Source organism: Aquarana catesbeiana, linkage group LG03 (assembly GCF_042186555.1).
Source record: "Aquarana catesbeiana isolate 2022-GZ linkage group LG03, ASM4218655v1, whole genome shotgun sequence".
Classification (NCBI taxonomy): domain Eukaryota; kingdom Metazoa; phylum Chordata; class Amphibia; order Anura; family Ranidae; genus Aquarana; species Aquarana catesbeiana.
Genome location: NC_133326.1, coordinates 576642509 through 576669721, shown reverse-complemented (window position 1 = coordinate 576669721; position 27213 = coordinate 576642509). Strand labels below are relative to the sequence as shown.

General features: G+C 42.6%; 1 protein-coding gene across 2 annotated transcripts in view; it reads left to right on the top strand.

The window, feature by feature from the left end:
* PARVG (parvin gamma) overlaps positions 1-7833 on the top strand; it is an 85608-nt gene extending 77775 nt beyond the window's left edge. For both annotated transcript variants that reach the window (XM_073621938.1, XM_073621939.1), the window contains 2 exons: positions 5169-5241; positions 7598-7833. In XM_073621938.1, the coding sequence (XP_073478039.1) occupies positions 5169-5241; positions 7598-7683 (159 nt within the window). In that variant the 3' untranslated portion in view covers positions 7684-7833. The remainder of the gene's footprint in view (positions 1-5168; positions 5242-7597) is intronic.
* Positions 7834-27213: the final 19380 nt, after the last annotated feature.

The following is a 27213-nucleotide window of genomic DNA, read 5'->3' as shown; positions in this document are numbered from 1 at the left end:
TGTCACTGTGACATCTGGTAAGTCAGACACACAGGAGAAGCTGACAAGATAACATTTTTTTCATTATGTTACTTAACATTTATATATATATATAAACGTATATATATATATATATATATATATATATATATATATATATAAATGTCCCAGTTGGTTCCTCAAAAGTGTTTATTCCGTGCCAGTGCTAGATACATGTTTGGGTGCTATACACTTTGTGTATCTAGCACTGGCACGGAATAACCACTTTTGAGGAACCAACCGGGACGTTTATATATAAATAAGTGGTGGGGGCGCAAACAAACTGAAAAAATCTGAAAATAAAAACCCCCATTAAAACGCTGCAACTGTGCCTTTAAATGCAGCCACTGTGCCCATCAATTGTCGCCACTGTGCCATCAAACGCAGCCACTGTGCCCTTTAATTGTTGCCACTGTGCCAAACACAGCCACTGTGCCCATCAATTGTCGCCACTGTGCCAGCAAACATCGCCACTGTGCAGCCACTGTGCCCATCAATTGTCGCCACTGTGCCCATCAATTGTCGCCACTGTGCCAGCAAACGCCGCCACTGTGCCATCAAATGCAGCCACTGTACTCATCAATTGTCGCCACTGTGCCAGCAAACACAGCCACTGTGCCCATCAATTGTCGCCACTGTGCCCATCAATTGTCGCCACTGTGCCAGCAAACGCCGCCACTGTGCCATCAAATGCAGCCACTGTGCCCATCAATTGTCGCTACTGTGCCAGCAAACGTCGCCACTGTGCAGCCACTGTGCCCATCAATTGTCGCCACTGGGCCCATCAATTGTCGCCACTCTGCCAGCAAACGCCGCCACTGTGCCATCAAATGCAGCCACTGTGCTCATCAATTGTCGCTACTGTGCCAGCAAACGTCGCCACTGTGCAGCCACTGTGCCCATCAATTGTCGCCACTGTGCCCATCAATTGTCGCCACTGTGCCAGCAAACGCCGCCACTGTGCCATCAAATGCAGCCACTGTGCTCATCAATTGTCGCCACTGTGCCATTAAACGCAGGAACTGTGCCCTTTAATTGTTGCCACTGTGCCAAACGCAGCCACTGTGCCCATCAATTGTCGCCACTGTGCCAGCAAACGTTGCCGCTGTGCAGCCACTGTGCCCATCAATTGTCGCCACTGTGCCATCAAACACAGCCACTGTGCCCATCAATTGTCACCACTGCCAGCAACACCGCCACTGTGCCATCAAATGCAGTCATTGTGCCCATCAATTGTCACCACTGTGCCAGCAAACGCCGCCACTGTGCCATCAAATGCAGCCACTGTGCTCGTCAATTGTCACCACTGTGCCATCAAACGCAGCCACTGTGCCATCAAACGCAGCCACTGTGCCATCAAATGCAGCCACTGTGCCCTTTAATTGTTGCCACTGTGCCAAACGCAACCACTGTGCCCATAAATTGTCGCCACTGTGCCAGCAAACGTCGCCACCTGTGCCAGCAAACGCAGCCACTGTGCCCTTTAATTGTTGCCACTGTGCCAAACGCAGCCACTGTGCCCATCAATTGTCGCCACTGTGCCAGCAAACGTCCCACTGTGCAGCCACTGTGCCCATCAATTGTCAGCACTGTGCCAGCAAACGCCGCCACTGTGCCAGCAAACGCGACCAACGAAAATAATTTTACTGTTAGGGGTCCCCACAACTTGAGAAATTTTATCAAGGGGTCACGGCACTAGAAAGGTTGAGAACCACTGGTCTAGGGACAGTGGACAAGAACCGAAAGAACCTTGCCCAACAACATCCTATAGATTCAGGCAGCTCGTCTGGCTCTGAAGGCCATGACTTCCAGGTTAAGGGATTGTCCTGTCAGGATCCAATCCAACAATACCACTGCTGTGGCCTATATCAATCACCAAGGGAGCACCAAGAGTCTCTCAGTGCAGAGAGAGGTGAACCATATTCTAACTTGGGCAGAAAGGAATGTTCTGTGCCTATCAGCAGTCTGCATTCCGGGAGCAGAGGATTGGCAGGTGGACTACTTAAGTCGCCAGCAGTTATTCCCAGGGGAATGGTCTCTTCACCCCAACATTTTTCTGGCTGTTTGCCAAAGATGGGGGACTCCGGATGTAGATCCTCTAGCATCCAGATTCAACATGAAGTTAGTCAACTTTGTGTCCAGGACAAGGGATCCACTCGCATGCGGAACAGATGCGTTGGTGACCCCGTGGGGTCAGTTCTCACTGATCTATGCATTCCCCCCTATTCAGTTGCTACCATGACTTCTTTGCAGAATCAAGCTGGAAAGAAAGACAGTAATTCTGGTAGCACCAGCATGGCCCAGAAGGTCATGGTATGCAGAAATTGTAAAGATGGCAGTGGAGGATCTGTGGTCCCTCCCACTACGGCCAGATCTGCTCTCATAGGGGCCGATATTCCATCCTACTTTACGAACGCTAAATTTAAATGCCTGGCTATTGAAACCCACATTCTGAAGAAACGTGGGCTTTCCGGGTCAGTTATCTCTACTTTGATTAATGCAAGGAAGCCAGCTTCCAGAACTATATATTATAGAGTCTGGAGGGCTTATGTTTCCTGGTGTGAATCCAAGGGTTGGCACCCTCGGAGATATATCATAGGCAGAATTCTTGCCTTTCTACAATTAGGCGTAGAGATGAAATTGGCCTTGAGTACTTAAGGGCCAAGTCTCAGCCTTATCGATCTTATTTCAAAGACCGCTTGCTACACATTCTTTAGTCCGGGGTTTTATGCAAGGGGTGGTGCGGATTAATCCGCCAGTTAAATCACCTTTGAGCCCTTGGGACTTGAACTTGTCAGTGTTACAAAAACAGCCATTTGAACCAATACAGCATATTCCCTTAGTCCTTCTGACAAGGAAGCTGGTGTTCTTGGTTGCTATATCCTCAGCAAGGAGGGTTTCGGAATTGGCTGCTCTTTCGTCTAAAGAGCCATATTTGATTATTCATGAGGACAGAGTGGTGTTACGCCCTCATCCAGACTTTTTGCCAAAAATGGTTTCAGGTTTTCACCTGAACCAAGATATTGTCCTGCCATCGTTTTTTCCAAAACCATGTTCCAGGGAAGAGAAGTCACTACATTTTCTTGATGTGGTGAGAGCAGTGAAAAATCAATTTAAAGACTGCTCAGATTCATAAGACTGATGTCTTATTTATGCTGCCAGAGGATCCCAAGGAAGGACAGGCAGCGTTGAAATCCACTGTCGCTAAGTGGATTCGGCAAGATATAATTCAAACTTATAATTTATGGGGTAAGATTCGCACTCTACCAGGGCGGTTAGTGCTTCTTGGGCAGTGCGTCACCAGGCCTCCATTTTATCAGGTGGATGTAAGGAGGTATGAGGATATCGCCTTCGGGCGCAGTGTGCTGCAGGCAGCAGTATAAGTCCTCAAGTCTGGGGGTATCCTGCGGGTTGTGTCTCCCTCCCCTCAAGTAGCATTGCTATGGGACGTCCCATTAAGTAATTACTTAAGGCTCTGTGTCCCATGATGTACGATAAAGAAAATAGGATTTTTATAACAACTTACCTGTAAAATCCTTTTCTTGGAGTACATCATGGGACACAGAGGTCCCTCTCCTCTTTGGGATTTAAGTATATTGCTTTGCTACAAAAACTGAGGTACTCCTGGAAGGAGGAGGGGGTTATATAGGGGAGTGAACTTCCGGTATTGGGTATACCAGTGTCAACACCTGAAGGTGGCCCATAACCCATTAAGTAATTACTTAAGGCTCTGTGCCCCATGATGTACTCCGAGAAAAGGATTTTACAGGTAAGCTGTTATAAAAATCCTATTATTCTATGAATTTGTTAGCCTGTGCCTCAGAGACAGGGCAGATAACAAAGAAAAAAGTTATTCCTGAGAGATCGAGTACTTCAAAATCCCCCCCCCCCAAAATTATTTATGCTTCCTTACTGAATGGGACTAGGCATCTATTTTATTTCCTTTTTCAGATTTAAGGACAGTCACATTACCAATAATTCCCCACTCCACAAGCCTCGCTAATCACTGTAATCACTGCAAAATGTCAGATTGCTCCTTTCTCAAAAAAGAACAACCTCTCCACAACTTCTAGGAGAACGCAGGAGCGGGGCGATCGCCCACCCACTTAAAGCCTGATTACAAGAATCGCAGCCAGGGAATGACAGCCTGACAACTTGATTTGAGGTTTGGATTCCTCTATCAGTGCTGACAGACAGGAGGAAGCAGAAGCCTATTCAGATCCTGCACAAATGTTTTGATTTGAGTGACAGAATAAATAAAATGTTTGCTCAGGAACGCACTCCGTCAGGAGAATCAGAGTCCCGCCAGTTGCTCATGAATCTTTCATCAATCAGGTGGAAATATGTAATTTATGTAAATTTCCACTAAAGTAGTCATTGGCGTTGCAGAGATAGTTTGTCTCTGAGTGAAGTCAGTGACAAGTCATCTGAAGTGTGTTTGTACAGCATTGCCGTGGCATGTGTTCAGCTACAAGATGCAAAGCTTGATGGTCAGGAGGACAGACAGAGCTGTCATCTGGAAAATTTGTGTACTCTGCTTTTGCTGACATTACGGGAAAAATACTGGTTCACGCAATGCAATATTTTTTAATATCAGAATGTTTTGGAACCTACATACAGACATGGATCATGTCATTCCCAATGTTCTTTTAAAATGTGCTATTCTCACTGGGTAAGATAAAGACCAACTCATCTTTCAGTTTAAATCAGCAAAATACATTTCAGGTGTATCTATGAACAATATTCAAACTTTTAAAGTTTATTTTCTTAAAAAGCAACCACGTTTCTTTAGGTAAGTTGCCCCAGGATCCCACATGTCTTGATTATTGGTAGTGAAGGCCCTCAATAATCTTTCTAAGTCAATAAATTGTCTTTTGAGGGGCCTATTCATACCTAGCAATTAAAACCTAGATGGCTGTTTCAACAGTTCTCAATTTTTCAAATATACAGTAAAAGGTGCAATGAAGATATTCAAATGGAAGTAACCCAGAAAACCCAATCATTTTCCAGTTTAGTGTGCCAACAAAAAAATAATTGGTAATTCGTTATTTTGAGTAGACTTTATGTCTAAGCTTTAATATATGTGATATTAAACTGATATTAGATACATTTATGATTCTGATGAAAACCATATATATTCTATTTGTCAGCTCCACAATGTTAACCTTGCCCTGGATCTCCTTACGGATGGAGGGATCCTAACAAACCCAGTGGACCCTGCAGGTCAGTGTTGCACATGCACTATATATATTCCAATCATCCAATGTGTATGCATTTATATTCCTTTAAATTTACAAAACAAAGAATCAACCAGTCTGTTACCTCCAAACCATAGCTGACTGATAAGCATAGGCTTTACTAGCTAATAAAGCGGAAGTCCGCCCACCGCTGCAAGAATTAAAAGCCAGCAGCTACACAAACTGCAGCTACTGGCTTTTAATAATAGGACACTTACCTTAGTCCAGCGATGTTGGCACCACAACTGATGTTTCCATCAGCTGTCGGGTGCTGCCGCCGCCAGTGTGGGTAAGGGAACCCGGCAGTGTAGCCTTACGGCTTCACGCCGGGAACCCTACTGCACAAATGCGAGAGGCCCCTACTTGCCTGGCAACAGGGGGAGGATCGGTGACGTCAATAGCCACGGCTGTGGCTCCCAGAAGTGGGAACAGTATACCTGTCAAAGACAGGTATTCTGTCCCCCCCTCCCCCCCGAAAGGTGCCAAATGTGGCACCGGAAGGGGAAGGAGACAAATGAGCGGAAGTTCCACTTTTAGGTGGAACTCCGCTTTAAACCACATGGCTTGAATAACAGCTGAAAAATTGAAAACACTTTGCCATTCCCAGGTAGACCAGTAAATATTACATAATCCCTATTAATTAGATTACCCTGTCCCTGGAGGTCTAATGGGAAATACATTGCCCATTTCCTGAAAGGCCAAATTATATAATACACTCCTTATTAGCTGATAAAGCCTATGCTAACCAGTCAGTTATGGCTTGGAGGTAACAGGTCTCTGGTGGCTCAGTGAAAAGAATATTCCCAGTTCCTGATAACCCAGTACCAGATACACAATACCGTTCCTAGTAGAAAATGTACAGTTCTTTCCTTGATAACCACTGCTTTTCTAGTCTCTAGTGACCAAGTAAAAGGTATATTGTTCTTAGTTGATCACTGATGTGCCAGTCCCCATTGACCAAGTGGAAAGCAAGCTGTCCTTAGATGATCACTGGTTCGCTAGTCCCTGGTAACCAAATGGAAATTATACTGACCTTCATTGTATTTACAGTCTCTGGAGACCAAGCGGAAAGTATACTGACCTTCATCGATTCACTATTTTGCCAGTCCTTATAAACCAAATGGAAAGTATACTTGTTCTTAGTTGACTACAGTTTTGACAGTCTCTGGTTAACACAATGGAAAGTATACTGCCCTTGATTGAACATTGTTTTTCCAGTTCCTGGAGACAAAGTGGAAAGTATACTGACTTTTAGTGATAACTGTTTTGCCTGTCCCTATTGACAACGTGGAAGTATACTGTTCTTGGTTGACCACTGTTTTGCCAGTCACTGGTGATCAAGTTGAAAATATATTGTCCTTGGTAAACCACTGTTTTTCAATGTCTGGTGACCAAGTGGAATGTACTGTATACTGTCCTTAGTTGAACACTGTTTTGCCTGTCCCCATTGATAAAGTGGAAGTATACTGTTGTTGGTTGACTGCTGTTTTGCCAGTCACTGGTGGTCAAGTGGAAAGTATATTTCCCTTGGTAAACCACTGTTTTTCAATGTCTGGTGACCAAATGAAATGGACTGTATACCGACCTTAGTTGAACATTGTTTTACCAGTCCCTGGTGACTAAGTGGAAAATACTCTGTCCTTGGCTGACCACAATGGGGACCCCATGGAAAGTGTACTGTGCTTAGTTGGTCATTGGGCACTGGAAAACCAGTGATCAAGTGGAAAGTACAGCAAATTGCCCTTAGTTGACCACTGTTTTGCCAGTACCTGGTGAGCGAGTGAATGGTATACTGTCCTGAGCTGACCACAGTTTTGCCAGTCTCTGAAAGTATACCTTACAAATAATGCAATTATTCAAAGGTTTTGTGGAACAGATATTCCACGGTAGAACTGAAAAATATATTGCTTAATCCCTTGTAGCCCAGTAGAAAAAAATCAGTACCATATGAATTAATTGAAAATGTATTGCTAAAACTTAGAACGTTGTGGAAAACGAGTAGACAATATCAAACTAAAAATGTAGTGCCAGGCCCTCATAGATGCATGTAGACATATACTTTTCCCTCTCAGTTTGCTTAACTTGGCATTGTCCTTGTTATCAGTTGTACATATAAAGGACCTGCATATAAATATACCACTTTAGGGAGAAATATTTTACTAAAGCTTGAAGCACTTTAAGTCTACTGTAAAACCATAAAGTACATTCCAAAATCTCATAGCAGTCATCAAAATAATAAAAATGTTCTAAAATAGATAAGTTATCATCAATAACATTTTACATTCAATTATAAATTTATTTTTTATCTTGTCTGATACTTTTCTGTTTTCTGCCATCTCCAGAGATTGTGAACAGAGATTTAAAAACCACCCTGCGAGTTTTGTACAGCCTGTTCCTCAAACACAAAAACATGCTGAAATCTTCATGAAAAAAAGAGGATTTGGACGAAGCAGAGTCAACTGGAGCCCAGCTGAGCCAAGGATGAAAACAGAATTGATTACAAAAAATGTATATATATATATTTTTATTCTCTGCACATCTATATTTCTAAATATAAAATAAAGCACAATTAAGGTTAGTGTTTATTTTATTTTCAAGAGTCAGAGATAGTTTTATAGCTATCAAGAATGATCTGTGGGTTTACAGCATCGGTCTCTGCCATGTCTCAGCTGAACTAAGCGTATATATAAAAATACATTTTGTTGTTAAAATAAATAGGACAACAGCTGCAGAGCTAGAGATTGTTCAATATGCTGCATTATGAAGCAACTAAATCTATTTTTACCCTATGTCTTGATAAAATATATGAATCTCACACATAAAAGTAAAAAGAAACCTACGCTTAAAGGAAAACTATACTTTGAACCATAGAGAGTATCAGCATGAAATAAATGCAGGCATCTAGAGGTGCCCGCACATACTGTGAGATTTTCCCTTTGTGCTCTGGGAGCCTCAAAATCCAGGGCGCACTCTCATGCAAATCTTGACAGCTCTTAAAGCTAAACGCCAGGCAAGCAGCGAATTACACAGATAGCATACAAGGTTTGTATGTCTGTCCATTCAGTCCTGAGATTTGCACAGCTGTGCCACAGAGCTCAACTCTGTCTGGCAGGAGAGAAGACCTCAGTTATTCTCTGCCGCAGCTAGGTTATACTTACAGATCTTGTCCCTCCCCCAGCCTGTGACTGGCCAGTGATCGGAGAAGCACCAGGCTGGTGAGTTCATCTCTCTGTCACTCTACACTTTCTTCCTTTCATGCACGGTACTTACAGCAGCCCATCTTAGCTGCTTTTCCCTCCCCAAGTCTGATCTCTGCTGATCTCTGGATTAATACCAGGTAAAATTCTGATACACAGACTACTTGCATTGAAAAATGGGTTACAGAACACATTCCCTTTTCCATTACATAGGGGAAGGAAGCAGTGGCGGCCAGTGGAAATTCTTTTTGGTGGGGGCGGCAAACAGTCATACAGTATATGCATGAATCTATTCATTGCATATTGGGGAGCCTGGGCGCTCCTAATGGACGGGCCACCCCTGGAAGGGAGGTGTTCTGTAGTTAACAGAAGTGAATTATGAAGGTCTGAAAGAAGCTGTATTTTGTATTTTGAGTTTACTGTATTTCTGGCAGGACCAGCATTTTTTTTTTTGCAATTAACAAATATAAAAATGCTGAGCAATAAAAAAAAAAAATACTGCAGCCAGCAATCATGTACGTTGCAATAGGCATCCGGAATGGGACAGATCGTTCATTTCATTTTGGGTGACCTGATTTATTTTAAGGCACCGACTGCATAGCATGGCCATGTCAGGTAGCTGGAGGGCACTTACAAGCAGACCAAAAAGGAGCAAATAATAGAAGTCCATTATGAGGGCTTATGACAGACTTAACCAGGACAGGGCTTTTGGAGGGGACTGCAGGGTAGCCTCTTGCCTACTGACTATGGGCCCTGGCTTTTGAGGGGGCTCTATTCTTTGGGAGATGTGTGCCTGGGGGACCTTTGGAGTCGTTTTGCTTTATGTTCGCGGCCATGTCTCCCTAAAACACAACTAGAACCTAGGAACCTAGGACCTTGATACAGCTTGGGGTAACTGTGTTTAGTTGGGGTATGAAATCAGCAGCCCAAGCTAGTCTTGGCTGCTTCAACCCCTCCTAGACTGAGAAACTCACAGCAAAAGATTATAATCCATTCAAACAACCTGATTCAGGTGTCTCCTGCTGCTTTGTGTAAATCTTTTTATCCAGTACTTACAGGTAAAGGGTTGAATTCAGGCCACTGAGACATTGAGACTGTTTGTTTGCAAAAGAACTTTAGCATCATCACTGAAAACATTGTGTGAATATTTACTTTAATATTCCAATTTATGTGGAAAGCATCTGTACATGATTGGGTATTCAAAGTGAAGAGGAATGTGCTTTTTACGTGATTGGATAATTTATTTAAATATTCACACAATTTTGAGAACTTCTTTAGTAAATCAGCCTCTTTGTCTTTTCAAACCTTGACTTTGTATTCGCATTTCGTCTAGCAGAAAATAAAGTAAAGCAGATGCCCTCTCTTGATCATTTGAAACCAAGAAATGACTGGAATCCCAAACCCACCTGTGTCATAGAACCAGTCCTTATTCTTCCAGAGACCCCCATTTTGAGGAACCAAATGCCATCAAGTACAACTTTTGTTTCACTTTTGGCAGGCACAAGGGGGTTTGCACTGAGTTTCTGCCTCCACTGGTCAGGTCTGCTGTTCTTAAATGAGTGCCCCAGCCATCTCATTGGCCTAAACACAATGTGTAGAAGGGACAAACCAGCATGCCTCTGACATCCCTAGTGGCAGATATGACTTTTGCCTAATGCACAGGAACACACACCCTAAGCAAAAAAGTTAGTGATGACCTTGGCCTGTATTCAGGATTCTGTCGTTCTTTCTCCATTACTTGTCCTCATCTCTGCCTGAACTCATCCTGCCCTGAATTCATGTAACAATACTCTTTTAGAGTTCCTACCAGGACTTTCCATAGTACTCACACAATTCCTGCAAGAACCTCCAGATTTCACTAAAACGGCACTGGGCATGTACTTTGACAAAAAAGGTATTTAAGCTCCAGCCTTTTAAGTGGCTAATGCTGTGTCTTATTGCCAGCTATCTGTTATGCAACAAGCTATGATACTTCCTGATTGTCTTCCTTGTTACTGGCCTGGATTGTCCTGACTTCTTTCATGCCTCCTGCCTACCCATGATGTCTGCCTGGACCTGACTACTACATCTCTGCTTGGACCTGACTACTTCTCTGCCTAGTGTTTCATGCACAGTCTCCACACCATAGCAGTTCTGTTTCAGCTGCCCCATGGAAGGGCAATTTTGCGGGTTTTTGATATCTTGGAGTGAACAAAACTGGAACCACAAGGGTGTCTGGCCCATCTCCAACATCAGGAGCTCTCGTGAAGACCAACTGAAACTTAGATTTTTGTGCCTCAGGTGAGGCAGCGTCACCTACCAGGGAACTCCATAACATTTCAGCTTGATCATAGACCATGCTCTTGTTTGTTAAATTGATGATTAAAGTGGTTTTAAACCCAAAACCAAAAATGTTATGATTTGCATTTTGATTACTATTCCTTAAATATAGTGGCTGCAATTGATTCTGTTTTCTAGGCCTTTATATTGTCACCTGGTGATCTGGCCAGTAACATACTTTCTGTCTTAGTGTGTCTCCACTCCACTGGAGGAGCATCAGAGACAGCGTTGAACAGCAGCATTTTTAGACTTGGGGGAGGGCAATGTTAGAAGCACTGCCAGCTTTAGATGAACTTGACCAACAAATTAAAGCCAAACTCCAGCTAACACAGTTTATTTCTTTTGGGATAAAGGTTTCACATTAATTAATAAAGATGGCCATTGTAAGCACCCCTGTCAGTGGTAAACCCTCCATCTGCCACTTTTGCTGGGCGGCTTGGTGTGTTAAAGGAAGCTGAAAACGAACAAACTTAAACTGGCCTTACACTTGTAACACTACCCCCGGAGGGGCTGCTTAAAATGACCAGGTTTCCCTTGCTAAAGTACAGAGAATGCCAGATCCAAACACAGGTCTAAGCACACTGACACATGTAGGTTCAGTCCAGGGGATGTTTTTTTCTGCATTTATTACAGAAAATGTGAACAGGAGAGGGGTATGGGTGCAGGATACTCTAAAATGTTAGGAGAATTTAGCAAGAGGGCAAACTTTAGACAAAATCCTCTTGTAACGGCCTTTGCTAGAGGTAAGAGAGAATGGCAACCTGATCTGGAGCTCTATGTCTCAGTCCTTACAGCAACATCTGGCACTTACATCCTCTGTGTACATACACACCTGGGATCCATAATCAAAGTCCTTCTTATAAGGTCCAAGGACAGCTGTCTGTCACCCAGGCTCCCTGCGGCACTCCAGTGAGGAAGAAAAGGGGTCATTGTTCAAACCAGCCTCAAAAGGTGATATCCTCCAGCAAATATCCTTAAGTCAAGCTTCCTTCGAGCCCTCAGCTAAGCACAAGCTAAAGGCTGAGCATCCCTTCTCAGTAATACACAGTGGCTGCCTCCCAGGGGGCAGCAGTTCCAGGAGAATAGCCCTCCTGAACAGGCCTCTTGAACATTTATCGTCTCCCCAGCCACCTTCTGGGTGCCCTTCCTAGGGATTGGCTGAGGTTCCATAAATATTCATAACGCAGTGCTTTACCCTCCTACTCTATTTTCTGGAAGCTTCTTCCAGAAGCAGGCAGAGGTAATCAACCACCAAGTTTATGGAAACCTGGTCAGATCAAAAATCAGATCACCACTCTACTGAATACAGTGGAGCCAAACAACTAATTTAGTCTAATTAGGGCAGGGAGCTACACACTGATAGTAAAACAATTAATAGTTTCATCCATCTACACTATACAGTGAGGATGGATCTCCAACGGCAACTAATACAAGCTCTTTGGACAAGGCCCCCACTGGGCAGATTTCATACAGCATATGACCAGCTTTACTGGCTGGATCAACAGGCGAAAGCTACAATATATCAAATTTTGTGTTTTTGAGTTTAATACCACCTTAATTTCTATTATCTGCCTGCATAGCAGTCGTGGGCTGCAATATTGGAACTTTATGAAATTTATGCTTCATTGAACAGAGTTTTGGTGAAGGTTGAATGTGCTTTAGACTATACATCTGAGCAGATGTTAAGCTAAAGACAAAGAAGGTTCACACACACACTCATAATACTCTGGCTGTACCTATGGAATGGATTCACGCCATTATCTTTTTTTTTCCTGTTTTAATTTGTCCTGTCTGTTCAAGGCCTAGTTTTCCTGATAGTCGCACCAGTAAGGTTAATTTTGTCTAACAGAGAACAGGGAAACCCTGCCAGGGCCTGACAGTACTGATTAGTAGATGGCTCTCAGTCTGTGGACTGCATAGAACAGTCAACTTCATATTCATGGACTGCGAAACGCAGACAAAAGACAGTCCGACGTCTCTAAAAATAGAGTGGTGACATTTACATCTGAAACTCCATACGTGCCAGAGAGGGATCCATCCCCATCTGCTATTCATTAGATTATAATTCTGCCTGACAAAACAGGAGTCTTTTATTTATTCTATTTATTTGGTTGGTTACAATAATGAGATGCTCCTATTTCAACTCACTAGTGTCACACATGCAAGTTATTTTATTAAAGCAGTTGAACGAGCCATTAGGAGAGCAACCAATGAGATTTACGTTTAATGATGTTGGGTCACTGAAACCTACACTCAGTGGTCACTTATAAACCTCATTACTGCATATAGCCAAACAGCAAATTATGTGGCCAAAACTCGATACTAGCATGCAGACAAGGTCAAGAGGCTTCATTCTTGTTTTACTAAGTACCGTCAAAATAATTCCATTTGGGATAGCATAAGGATTGGGTAAATTTGTCAGGTTTTTTTTTTTCCATCTGTGTTCTATTTGAGAGAATTCTCTTTATTTCCTCTTCTGTATGCACAACTACTCTTCCGAGTGACCCCATACCCCCCTTTATTACTGATCTGGTGAAGACTCAAACATTTGCATTTCTATCATTTCCGCACAGGTGACATTGGTCAGTAGAACAGAATGAGTAAATCTGTCTAATGGGGAAACAGGCAGCAATAAAAACCCTGGGAAGTGGAAGAAATGTGTTGGGCGTTGGATCTCTTAAAGCAGTAGATGTTCTCAGTCATTTGTTAAAGTGGACCATTTTATGCCTTATGCTGCTAGCATTAGTAAATAGTTAGGAAAGTATATAAAATTTACTTGTTTTAAACTCTTTTTTTACGCTTCTTCAGTTACTTCCTGGTTTCTGGCCTAGGCAAATTATGTCATACATCCCAGGAGTCTTCAGGAGGGAAGGAGGGATTTTCTCAGCTAAGCACACCCTCCTGACTGCATGGTTGAGCAAAGCACAGATGGATTCCAGGAAGTGAAAGCTACATGAATTTTCTGCCTCTACTCAGGATGGCTAAAATAGAGGATACAAAAAGAGGAGGTCAGTTAGAGAGACCCAGGCTGGTCGGATGAAGATGTGGAAGAGCACCACTGGCCCCACACCTTAAGAAATGGGAGTCATGGAGGATACTAATCATTTTTTGTTAATCATGAGAGTCATTAACCACTTAAGGACCGCCGATTTACATCGGCAAGGCGGCACGGGCAGGCAGAATCACGTACATATACGTGATCTGCCTCCCGCGGGTGGGGGTTCCGATCGGACCCCCCGGTGCCCGAGGCAGTCCTCTTTTGTCCCCCGGCGATCGGAGGTGAGGGGGAGGCCATCCATTCGTGGCCCCCCCCCTCGCGATCGCCGCCGGCCAATCAGAACATTCCTTTGCTGCTGTATGCTAAACAGCAGCAAAGGAAAAGATGTCATCTCTCCTCGGCTCGGTATTTTCCGTTCCGGCGCCGAGGAGAGAAGACATCAATGTGAGTGCACAAACACACACACACATACAGTAGAACATGCCAGGCACACAAAACACCCCCGATCGCCCCCCGATCACCCCCCAATCACCCCTCCCCCCCCCCCCCCGTCACACTGACACCAAGCAGTTTTTTTTTTTTTTTTCCTGATTGCTGCATGGTGTCAGTTTGTGACAGTTACTGTGGTAGGGCAGTTAGTGTTAGCCCCCTTTAGGTCTAGGGTACCCCCCTAACCCCCCCAATAAAGTTTTAACCCCTTGATCACCCCCTATCGCTGTATTAGTGTCCCTGATGACGCTAGTTAGGGACGTAAATATTTATTTTCGCCGTCAGCGTTTTATAGCGACAGGGACCCCCATATACTACCTAATAAATGTTTTAACCCCTTGATTGCCCCCTAGTTAACCCTTTCACCACTGACCAATGTATAAGTGTTACGGGTGACGCTGGTTAGTTCGTTTATTTTTTATAGTGTCAGGGCACCCGCCGTTTATTACCGAATAAAGGTTTAGCCCCCTGATCGCCCGGCGGTGATATGCGTCGCCCCAGGCAGCATCAGATTAGCGCCAGTACCGCTAACACCCACGCGCGCAGCATACGCCTCCCTTAGTGGTATAGTATCTGTACGGGTCAATATCTGATCCGATCAGATCTATACTAGCGTCCCCAGCAGTTTAGGGTTCCCAAAAACGCAGTGTTAGCGGGATCAGCCCAGATACCTGCTAGCACCTGCGTTTTGCCCCCTCCGCCCAGCCCAGCCCACCCAAGTGCAGTATCGATCGATCACTGTCACTTACAAAACACTAAACGCATAACTGCAGCGTTTGCAAAGTCAGGCCTGATCCCTGCGATCGCTAACAGTTTTTTGGTAACGTTTTGGTGAACTGGCAAGCACCAGCGGCCTAGTATACCCCGGTCGTAGTCAAACCAGCACTGCAGTAACACTTGGTGACGTGGCGAGTCCCATAAATGCAGTTCAAGCTGGTGAGGTGGCAAGCACAAGTAGTGTCCCGCTGCCACCAAGAAGAAGACAAACACAGCCCCGTCGTGCCCATAATGCCCTTCCTGCTGCATTCGCCAATCCTAATTGGATACCCACCACTTCTGCAGCGCCCGTACTTCCCCCATTCACATCCCCAACCAAATGCAGTCGGCTGCATGAGAGGCATTTTCTTTATGTCCTCCCGAGTACCCCTACCCAGCGAACCCCCCCAAAAAAGATGTGTCTGCAGCAAGTGCGGATATAGGCGTGACACCCACTATTATTGTCCCTCCTGTCCTGACAATCCTTGTCTTTGCATTGGTGAATGTTTTGAACGCTACCATTCACTAGTTGAGTATTAGCGTAGGGTACAGAATTGCACAGACTAGGCACACTTTCACAGGGTCTCCCAAGATGCCATTGCATTTTGAGAGACCCGAACCTGGAACCGGTTACAGTTATAAAAGTTAATTACAAAAAAAAGTGTAAAAAAAAAAAAATATATATATATTAAATAAAAAAAAAAATAGTTGTCGTTTTATTGTTTTCTCTCTCTCTATTCTTCTCTATTGTTCTGCTCTTTTTTATTGTATTCTATTCTGCAATGTTTTATTGTTATGTTTTATCATGTTTGCTTTTCAGGTATGCAATTTTTTATACTTTACTGGTTACTGTGTTTTATTTTTAACCATTTTTTTGTCTTCAGATACGCCATTCACGACTTTGAGTGGTTATACCAGAATGATGCCTGCAGGTTTAGGTATCATCTTGGTATCATTCTTTTCAGCCAGCGGTCGGCTTTCATGTAAAAGCAATCCTAGCGGCTAATTAGCCTCTAGACTGCTTTACAAGCAGTGGGAGGGAATGAACCCCCCACCGTCTTCCGTGTTTTTCTCTGGCTCTCCTGTCTCAACAGGGAACCTGAGAATGCAGCCGGTGATTCAGCCAGCTGACCATAGAGCTGATCAGAGACCAGAGTGGCTCCAAACATCTCTATGGCCTAAGAACCTGGAAGGTACGAGCATTTCATGACTTAGATTTCGCCGGATGTAAACAGCGCCATTGGGAAATTGGGAAAGCATTTTATCACACCGATCTTGGTGTGGTCAGATGCTTTGAGGGCAGAGGAGAGATCTAGGGTCTAATAGACCCCAATTTTTTCAAAAAAGAGTACCTGTCACTACCTATTGCTATCATGGGGGATATTTACATTCCCTGAGATAACAAAAAAAATGTTTAAAAAAAAAAAATGAAAGGAACAGTTTAAAAATAAGATAAAAAAGCAAAAAAATAATAAAGAAAAAAAAAAAAAAAAAAAGCACCCCTGTCCCCCCCTGCTCTTGCGCAAAGGCGAACGCAAGCGTCGGTCTGGCGTCAAATGTAAACCGCAATTGCACCATGCATGTGAGGTATCACCGCGAACGTCAGATCGAGGGCAGTAATTTTAGCAGTAGACCTCCTCTGTAAATCTAAAGTGGTAACCTGTAAAGGCTTTTAAAGGCTTTTAAAAATGTATTTAGTTTGTCGCCACTGCACGTTTGTGCGCAATTTTAAAGCATGTCATGTTTGGTATCTATGTACTCGGCCTAAGATCATCTTTTTTATTTCATCAAACATTTGGGCAATATAGTGTGTTTTAGTGCATTACAATTTTAAAAAGTGTGTTTTTTTCCCCAAAAAATGCGTTTGAAAAATCGCTGCGCAAATACTGTGTGAAAAAAAAATGAAACACCCATTTTAATCTGTAGGGCATTTGCTTTAAAAAAATATATAATGTTTGGGGGTTCAAAGTAATTTTCTTGCAAAAAAATATAATTTTTTCATGTAAACAAAAAGTGTCAGAAAGGGCTTTGTCTTCAAGTGGTTAGAAGAGTAGGTGATGTGTGACATAAGCTTCAAAATGTTGTGCATAAAATGCCAGGACAGTTCAAACCCCCCCAAATGACCCGATTTTGGTAAGTAGATACCCCAAGCTATTTGCTGAGAGTCATGTCGAGTCCATGGAATATTTTATATTGTGACACAAGTTGCGGGAAAGAGACACATTTTTTTTTTTTTTTGCACAAACTTGTCACTAAATGATATATTGCTCAAACATGCCGTGGGAATATGTGAAATTACACCCCAAAATACATTCTGTTGCTTCTCCTGAGTACAGGGATACCACATGTGTGAGACTTTTTGGGAGCCTATCCGCGTACGGGACCCCGAAAACCAAGCACGGCCTTCAGGCTTTCTAAGGGCGTAAATTTTTGAATTCACTCTTCACTGCCTATCACAGTTTCAGAGGCCATGGAATGCCCAGGTGGCACAAAACCCCCCCAAATGACCCCATTTTGAAAAGTAGACCCCAAGCTATTTGCTGAGAGGTATAGTGAGTATTTTGCAGACCTCAATTTTTGTCACAAAGTTTTGAAAATTGAAAAAAGAAAAAAAAAAGTTTTTTCTTGTCTTTCTTCATTTTCAAAAACAAATGAGAGCTGCAAAATACTCACCATGCCTCTCAGCAAATAGCTTGGGGTGTCTACTTTCAAAAATTGGGTCATTGGGGGGGTTTTGTGCCACCTGGGCATTCCATGGCCTCCGAAACTGTGATAGGCAGTGAAGAGTGAAATCAAAAATTTACACCCTTAGAAATCCTGAAGGCGGTGATTGGTTTTCGGGGCCCCGTACGCAGCTAGGCTCCCAAAAAGTCCCACACATGTGGTATCCCCATACTCAGGAGAAGCAGCTAAATGTATTTTGGTGTGCAATTCCACATATGCCCATGGCCTGTGTGAGCAATATATCATTTAGTGACAACTTTGTGCAAAAAAAAAAAATTTGTCACTTTCCCGCAACTTGTGTCAAAATATAAAATATTCCATGGACTCAACATGCCTCTCAGCAAATAGCTTGGGGTGTCTACTTTCCAAAATGGGGTCATTTAGGGGGGTTTTGTGCCATCTGGGCATTTTATGGCCTCCGAAACTGTGATAGGTAGTGAGGAGTGAAATCAAAAATTTACGCCCTTAGAAATCCTGAAGGCGGTGATTGGTTTTCGGGGCCCCGTACGCGGCTGGGCTCCCAAAAAGTCCCACACATGTGGTATCCCCGTACTCAGGAGAAGCAGCTGAATGTATTTTGGGGTGCAATTCCACATTTGCCCATGGCCTGTGTGAGCAATATATCATTTAGTGACAACTTTTTGTAATTTTTTTTTTTTTGTCATTATTCAATCACTTGGGACAAAAAAAATTAATATTCAATGGGCTCAACATGCCTCTCAGCAATTTCCTTGGGGTGTCTACTTTCCAAAATGGGGTCATTTAGGGGGGTTTTGTACTGCCCTGCCATTTTAGCACCTCAAGAAATGACATAGGCAGTCATAAACTAAAAGCTGTGTAAATCCCAGAAAATGTACCCTAGCTTGTAGACGCTATAACTTTTGCGCAAACCAATAAATATACGCTTATTGACATTTTTTTTACCAAAGACATGTGGCCGAATACATTTTGGCCTAAATGTATGACTAAAATTGAGTTTATTGGAGTTTTTTCATAACAAAAAGTTGAAAATATCATTTTTTTTCAAAATTTTCCGTTTATAGCTCAAAAAATAAAAACCGCAGAGGTGATCAAATACCATCAAAAGAAAGCTCTATTTGTGGGAAGAAAAGGACGCAAATTTCGTTTGGGTACAGCATTGCATGACCGCGCAATTAGCAGTTAAAGCGGCGCAGTGCCAAATTGGAAAAAGTCCTCTGGTCCTTAGGCTGCATAATGGTCCGGGGCTGAAGTGGTTAAGGTGCTCTTCACCTCTGCAAACAAAACCGTCTGCTTTTTCCAGGCCCTTGCAATCACACACTTGGCAGCGATAAACAAATAGATGGCCAATTTCTGTTGATAGGAGAAAGGACCCAGGATCGGACAGTGGAGTAAGGCCAACTTGGCATCTTTGCAGATAGGCACATGGAAGAGGGTAAACAGAAGGCCAAACACCCTCGACCTAAACCCCACCAAGCGGCAGTGAGGTGTTTTTTCAATGTGATTTCTCAGCAAAATAAAGCATGGAAACATGGATGGGTGGGTGAGTTTGGTTTGAAAATTAAAAATTAATTAAACAGCATTTTTGTTTGTAGTGCTCAGATGTAGTAAAGTTCCACTTTAAGCAGTGTAGAGGTAATGATTCCCCTTGGTCAGCTCTCTCTGGAGTGGCGGCCAAAGGTTGGCTCTTTGCTCGAGTAGGGACTTTGTAAAAGTAGGAAAGAGCAGAAAATATAAAGTCTAGATTCAATTTTATTCAACATGCTTTGAGAGTTCAAAGGGTCCCTCTTCATCTGGTCCTGCTTTACAATGTCTTTCCAGCCTGGAAGTGAGGAGGACTCTCTAACAGCAACACAAACAGAAACCATTGAAAGCAGGACAGGAAGTGATGGAAAGCTCTCTAAAGGAGCCCTAGATAGCAGTAAACGAGAAAAAGGTTCTAATCTTCCTCTCTTAAAGTTTTGACATATGCTTTGAAAGTAAACAAAATCTCTTATATCACCATGTTTAAACACAAACCAATGTGTTAATACCTACATATACATAAAAAACAATGTATCTTGTGTTAACAAACAATTATGGTGTTCCTGCAGCCTCTTATTTAATACATTCTAATACATTGAGAAATCTTAAAAATATATATAGATTTCAGGGGCTCTGAGAGTCTCGAGTTCAGTTACATAAAAGTGAAAAAATAAACCGTCCCACTGGAAATATAATAAAAATAAGTGTGATAAAAGTAGGTTTCACAAAAGTCCCATGTGCAATTCAATCTCTTTGCAAATCACCAATTAAAGTGCTCCACCGATCCCCTTTGTATGTCAAACTCACCAGAGGGATCTACCAGAGGGACGAATGTTTGGCAAATATTGCTTGGGTGTATGTTAATCACAATGTTTCATTTGACTGCTGGAAGGTCTGAGTATTACCAGCACTTCATCTTCATAAATAAAAAAATGCTCCCATAGTGCATTATCGTAACAAAAGTTTAAATTAATTTAAAACAAAATCCTCCTCACAAACGAGTTAGAAATACAAGCATGTCTTGTCACAAGATCACGTAACACTTCTTAAACCTCAAACGTCCCCACGCTTTCCCATGGGCCTGTCTCGGCATCTCACCCAACACCAGATACCTCTGGGCTCACGGTCACTGCTGGAATGGCGCGTGACGTCACCGATAGTCACTGTGTAGCTGCGCCTTGACTCGTTTCCCCTTGAGCATTTCGTCCACTGACTTCTTCAAAAGGGAAAAAGTAAAGTGTTCGTTTCAATAAATTGTATTGAATACTGTAAACATTCAATGATACAAAGCAGCAAAGCAAAATAGTGAGATGTTATTCCAGGCTTCTTGTTGATGGATATATCTCCTGGGTTTCAAATATCAGTTAATCGAAGTTCAGGGGTTCCTGAGGGAGTGTTTGCTTAGATAGATACTGCTCCTTGTATAAAATTGTCGCTAGGTGAAAGTGGGAAGTCGGAGTAAAAGAATAGGAGAGTATTGGAAGTAATAGAAGGCTCTAAAAAGCAGGGCTCATTCACATTGTTGGCTGAGGGGCAGTAAAACCCTGTGGTTGAGCCCAAGTTATTGCCACCCCACCCAACCACTCTCCCTCTAGCTGCAGAAGCAGCGGTTGGTACAAATTCCGTGACCACCATGCTTTGCTTCACAGCCAAGGCAGAAATGATACCCCCTGACACTTTTGGCGCAAAGTGAATTGGGCTGCTCATCGAGCTATGCATGACGTGCTGGTGCAGGATTCAAGGGGTTAAAGCAGCTGTCAAATGCGGATTGCTCTTTAGAGATCAAAACACATGTGGATGAGCCCTTAGAGGTAGGTGGGGTTGGGTCCTTGTTGCTTTATTGTTGGTATTATTGACCTTTGTCAAAGTTCCAACCACATGCAATCAAAATCAAACGGGTAATAATGATCAATCAAGGAGGTCCAAATTTATTTGAACTTAGAGATGGAGTATTTGAGGAACTCTGCCATTTTCCCGTTGAGAAGAAACCAATTCATCTTCTGTTTCACTTGGCAATTGTAAGGGATGGAGTATTTGAGGAACTCCACCATTTTCCTATTGAGAAGAAACCAATTAATCTTCTGTTTCACTTGGCAATTGTAAGGGTCGATGACCACCATGTTGTTCCTTGAAGCTATTTGGTAGTCATAAGGATAAATGTCCGGAAACAAATTTGGTTATGCATACCGAATTTAGGTTTAGTAAAGTTATAGTAATTTTTTTATGTTTGACTGTAGCAAAACTTTTATAACACCAGAGTGACTATGATTTAGTTTTTTTCCAGCAATGACCATTTGAGCATAACTTGCTCTGACGGGATTGGACAGGGTCTGCTTTGCAAAGCGTAATGACTTTTAACACAATGACAGCAAAATGGGTTTCTTTCCCCGGCAAAAATTCTGTGGGCAGTAGCTGCTATTTTAAAAAAGATGGTAGTGATATTTCTTAATTCGAAAGGCAAACACATATTTTAACGATTTCCAAGTATTTGCGTGCTTCCAACATGTCACGCAGCCAAGAAAGCTTGTTTTATCCACCATATGTAGAATCACTTTGCTTTGTTGTCTATAGTGGGAACTATACCATACAATCCACTTCCTCTCTGCAAAAGTACATTTGAAAAGAAAAGCGTCCAAGTTTTATCTGAGCTGTGCGCACAAAGTATTACGGATAGGATGCACTATATGAGTTTTGGCTGAACAGATTAGAAAATAAATAAATTAAAAGGTCTTTTCTTTGGCAAGTCGATAATGGAGTCCAGAGCTTCTGGCACATAAATCTAATATTACTTCAGAACTTGAAAAATCAGACTTAAGACTTGAGGTTTTTACGGCCTTGTTAAAAACTATCGTGTTACGTCTTTTGGAAAACACATGGAATGCTTGACTCCAAACCTATTAAACGTGAAGGGAGTTTCTGAATGTGATTATGTTTTCGTGATCTGTGCCATTAGATTTTCTCAAGTTCTAAGTTGGAATCTCCAAGGGTTTACTTATGGTTTTTCCAGCCAGTGGTGGATTGTGTGTTAACTCTTGCACTCACGCAAAGAGAAGACAATGCCGTCATTTTTAATTGGTTACTATACATTTTATTTTGCTGCAGTTTACTTTTTATGTGTTAATGCTTTTTCTCTTGCTTTGTAGTATTCTCGTTTTTAGAATAGAGCTCCTTAAAGTGTTACTAAACCCAGGACCCTGCATTCATTATATCTGGTCTACACAGAACATGAACATGCAATTATTTTACTAAATAAAAAGTACAAAAATAGCAGTCTTATGACTTGTATCAGTGTCCAGCTGAGCACTGGTTAAAGCTTGTAGGAAGAGTTTTCATTCTCCTTTGACTGTCTTATGAGGCTGCCTGACCCTCTGTCTGGACAGTGCTGAGTGGCCCTGTGCTGATCCCCCCCCCCCCCCCAAAAAAAACTCTGCAATGAGCATGAGCAGAGTGCCTCCTAGGGGCTCTGTTCTATCAGCAGATGGATTGGGGACGGTAAAGGAAGGGAAGGATCAGAGAAGACAGGATCAAGCAGCCTTTTTGCACAATACGGAGGATTAACCCCTTAGGTTCCACAGAGAGTATAACAAACATGCTTTACTGCATATACAGACTGATTTTACTGTTGCGGGTTTAGTAACACTTTAAGTGTGCCATGTTTAATGCCATCCTGAGGGAATTCCTTAAAGTGGACCTAGCATCAGTGATGTTTTTTCATCTCAAGGTGTAAGGAAAGTCAAAACCTAACTAAGCTTAAATCTATACCCACCCCCCATTTAAAGCCCAATCTATCTACCCTGTAAAAGGAAAGAAGTCTATACTTATTTTGAAATAGGTCACATGACTGGCTTAAGTGTAGAGGAGAAATCGCCAACAAGGGCTGCAGAACCTGGGCAATGATGGCACCCATGGACGTACTATGGGGCATCCGTTATCAGCTGTCTCTCCTCTACACTGAAGCCAATGCTGGAAGTTGGTCATGTGACCGGACCGGAGCGACTTCACAATAGGCAAGTATATAGATCTTTCCTTCAGCCTGGGTTCGATGCAGGAACCAGCGTGATTCCAGTGCCAGTTCCCGCATCGCATCTCCCCCGCAGGCAGTTCACACCGCCCTTTGCGAACTGCTGCGGGTGTAGTTACTGACACCCCCAGATCGCTTCACAGATCGCAGTGCGAACTATGGATTCAGACAGCAATCGGATCGCATGGGTGTTCACACCCATGCGATCCGATTCCAGTGCAGGAAAAAAAGTCCCTGCGAATCACATGTGATGTCTGTATTCGCTACAATGTGAACCCAGGCTTACAGGGTAGATAGAAGAGGCTTAGAATAGGGGTGGGGGTAGATTTAAGCTTAGTAAGGTTTTAACTTGCTATACACTTTAAATGAGAACCATAAGCAATATTTTTTTTTCCATTTTGGATAGAACAAGGGAGGGTTATAATCCTGGTCAGATTATTATTATTTTTTTACCATCTGTGTCCCATTATGGAGATTTTTTTCTTCACTTCCTGTCCCATAGCCAAACAGCATGTTTTATTAAAAGCAGCGCACTTTTGTGCATCTGCATGCTGTTGCGGGACCGCGTGCGATTTTGTACACACTCCCACACCCGCACAGGTGTGAACCTAGCCAAAAATGCTGTTTACCACTTGACCTCTGGAAGATTTACCCCCCCCCCCCATGACCAGGCCATTTTTTACGATATGGCACTGTGTTACTTTAACTGATAATTGCGTGCTCATACAATCTAAGTCATTTTTTTCCCCACAAAAATAGAGCTTTCTTTTGGTTGTATTTGATCACCACTGTATTTTTTAAATTTTTTTACACTATGAACAAAAAAGTCTGACAATTTTGAAAAAAGAAATAATATATTTTTTACTTTCTGCTATAAAACATATGCAATTAAAAAAAAAATCAAAATCTAATTTCTTCATAAATGTAGGCCAATAGGTATTCTACTAAATATTTTTGGTAAAAAAAAATCACAATAAGCGTCTATTGATTAATTTGCGTAAAAGTTATAGCATCTACAAACTATGGGATATATACTGGATTTTTTTTAATACTAGTAATGGCGGCGATCAGTGACTTATAGCGGGACTGCGATATTGCGGCGGACATTCTGACACTAACTGGCACTTTTGACACTTTGTGGGAACCAGTGATCAGTGCTAAAAATATGCACTGTCACTGTACTAATGACACTGGCTGGGAAGGGGGGAGATCAAAAGGTTAAATGTGTGCCTAGCCAGTGTTTGTGAGCACACTGGGGTTGATTTACTAAAGTTAAAAAGTCTGTGCGCTGCAAGTGCATAGGAAAGGAAAATAACAAACTGCATTTTTTCCTTGGAACAGGCAAAACTTCGGATTGGCAGCACACCTACACGAGAATTAAAGTAGAAAGTCTTTATTGAAACATAAATGTATTAAAAGCAATGGATTGGTACAGGCAGGGGAAATGCAGACATGTTTCACACTGTAAAGTGCTTTGTCAAAACCAACCATGACTGAATGATAGAAATCAGCAGAGCTTCCCCTTAGATCTAGAAGAACTGCATTTGCAGTGTACTTCAAGTGTACTTCTAGTGCACAGTATATGTGTCTTTAGTAAATCAACCCCTATGTGTGGTGCTTTAAATTCATCACTTCCCCCTGTCAAGGCGGAGCTCTGCTTTGTTTACATAGGCAGAGCTCCGTCTGGTGTCTCCGCTCGACAATTGGCGGGTGCCGACGGACATCAATTGGCCGGCTGATTGGCTTCTGCTGTGACAAATCGCACGTACCCCCTATCTGGATGTTTATATGCGTGATTCTGCACAGCGCAGCCGCCCCGTAGCAGTAAATCTGCTATAGAGTGGTTGGCAAGCGGTTAAGTTGCTGGCAAATGACCATTTTTGGTCTCTTACTTCTGTTTGTAAATAAACAGGTGAGGATTCCCTTCATCTCTACCAGAACCTTATCCTAGATGAGGGTCTGATATAGATATTATTTGGGTACCCTCACACAAGAAAAATAGTGTGGGGTTCCCCCTAAAAATATATCAAGAGTGACCCCATGCAAAAAAAGATCTGAATTTTAGGCTCTGCAGTTGTAGGGCTTATTTTGACAGCCTCCTTTAACAATAAGGGGCCTCCAGATACCCCCCCATGTGAATAAATAAGGACCCCTACTCATTTACTGAAAAAAAAAATGTAAACAGCAAATAATGACACCACACTTTTTGACAAGCCCTTTTAAAAAAAAATCAAAACCTAATCCAAGAAATGTCTCACGATGTACATCAATTGTCAGTCATGTTTTCCAGAGCTGTAGATCCAACATGAATCACTATGAACAATGCCTGCCACCTGCTGAATCAGAAAGATCCCATCAACCAATAGACACATCTAATCCTCCCATTGACTAACACTGAATGACATCTCCAAGCTCTCCGCTAAAACAAAGATGCGGGGCCTCTCGGGTAACGTCATTAACCAAGATGGCCACAGCCACATCTGGTCAATGTCATTGCCCAAATATGGCCATTACTGTCACACTACTGCCAGGGATTCCCAGCTAGTAAATGAATAGGGCTGACCGATATTGGTTGCTAAGAACAAGGCGGGTGCTGTCAACCGACGCTTCCTTAGCAACCATTGACAGATAGGAAGCTGTCTGTAGATTGCAGTGGTAAAATACCTCTACTATATATATATATATATATATATATATATATATATGATGTTCAGCTCTCTGCAAGTGTTCGGACAGAACCTTGAGCTCATCCCTACTCCCTATTAGAGAGATATCTTACCAATTCCTGTCCTGGTAGCATGTCACTGGGAGAGGAAGTGAGGATAAATGTCCCCAGTGGGAACACAAACAGTAAAACCTGATAGTCGGTTTAACCCTTAGACCCCATACACACTAATAGATTTTCTGCAGATTTTTGTCTTCAGATTTACCAAAACCATATAATACGAGGTCAAACCTTAAGAGTTTCAATTTGTATGTAATCAGGCAGGCCCTTGCACTACATGGCTTTGGTAAATCTGAAGACAAAAATCTGCAGAAAATCTAATAGTGTGTATGGGATCATAGGCCCCTTTCACATAACAAGCCATCTATTAACTCTTATGTCCCGTACACACAATCGGACAACAAATTTTGGATGTGAGCTTGTTGGCGGAAAGTCTGACCGTGTGTATGCTCCATCAGACATTTGCACAAATTGTGAGTATAGCCTCAAATAATAAGGGTAGTAAAATTTAAACCGTACCATCATCCAAATTAATATGTACAAGGAAAAGAGAGTGGGACATAGGGGACAGTGGCTGATGTTGGCCCCATAATGTTCACACCCTAAAATGGCTGGACTATACCGGTACAGGTAAACGATGATAGACAGAATGTATAAAAGGAATTTATTACAAAAAGGAAATACATGGTATACAGATTAAATGCAAAACAGAAATTCAAAGATCACCAAAGAATATCTGTAAATTACAAAATATTGCCTGGTCTGGTTCTCGACTAGTTTCGCGATATTATCGCTTCCTCAGGAGGACCAATCTATAAGACAAATAATATAATGCAATACAAGCAAAAACAATATACAGTACACTACAAGTAGTGATCTTAAAAACAGCATGTAGAAAGGGGAAAGAATAAAACATAATTACTAGTTCGGCTTACCCTATAATTGGGTGATCGTGTGCGGCACCGGGCCACCCAAACAACTCTCCCCCGCGGCGGACAAGGGGGATAGTTTAGAGCCCTCTAAGTAAAAAGCATAGCGTAAGTGGGGGGCTACAAAGATAGCTGGTGAAAGGATACAATGGATTTAGCCACCCACATATTGAGGGAGCGGAAAGGGGGGGGAGGGAGGGCCAAGGGAAAAAGGGGGAAGGAAACTGGGGGGAGGGGGAGGGGGGGAAAGGGAGGGGGGGAAAAGGAGGGAGAAAGGGGGAGCGGGAAGGGAGGAGG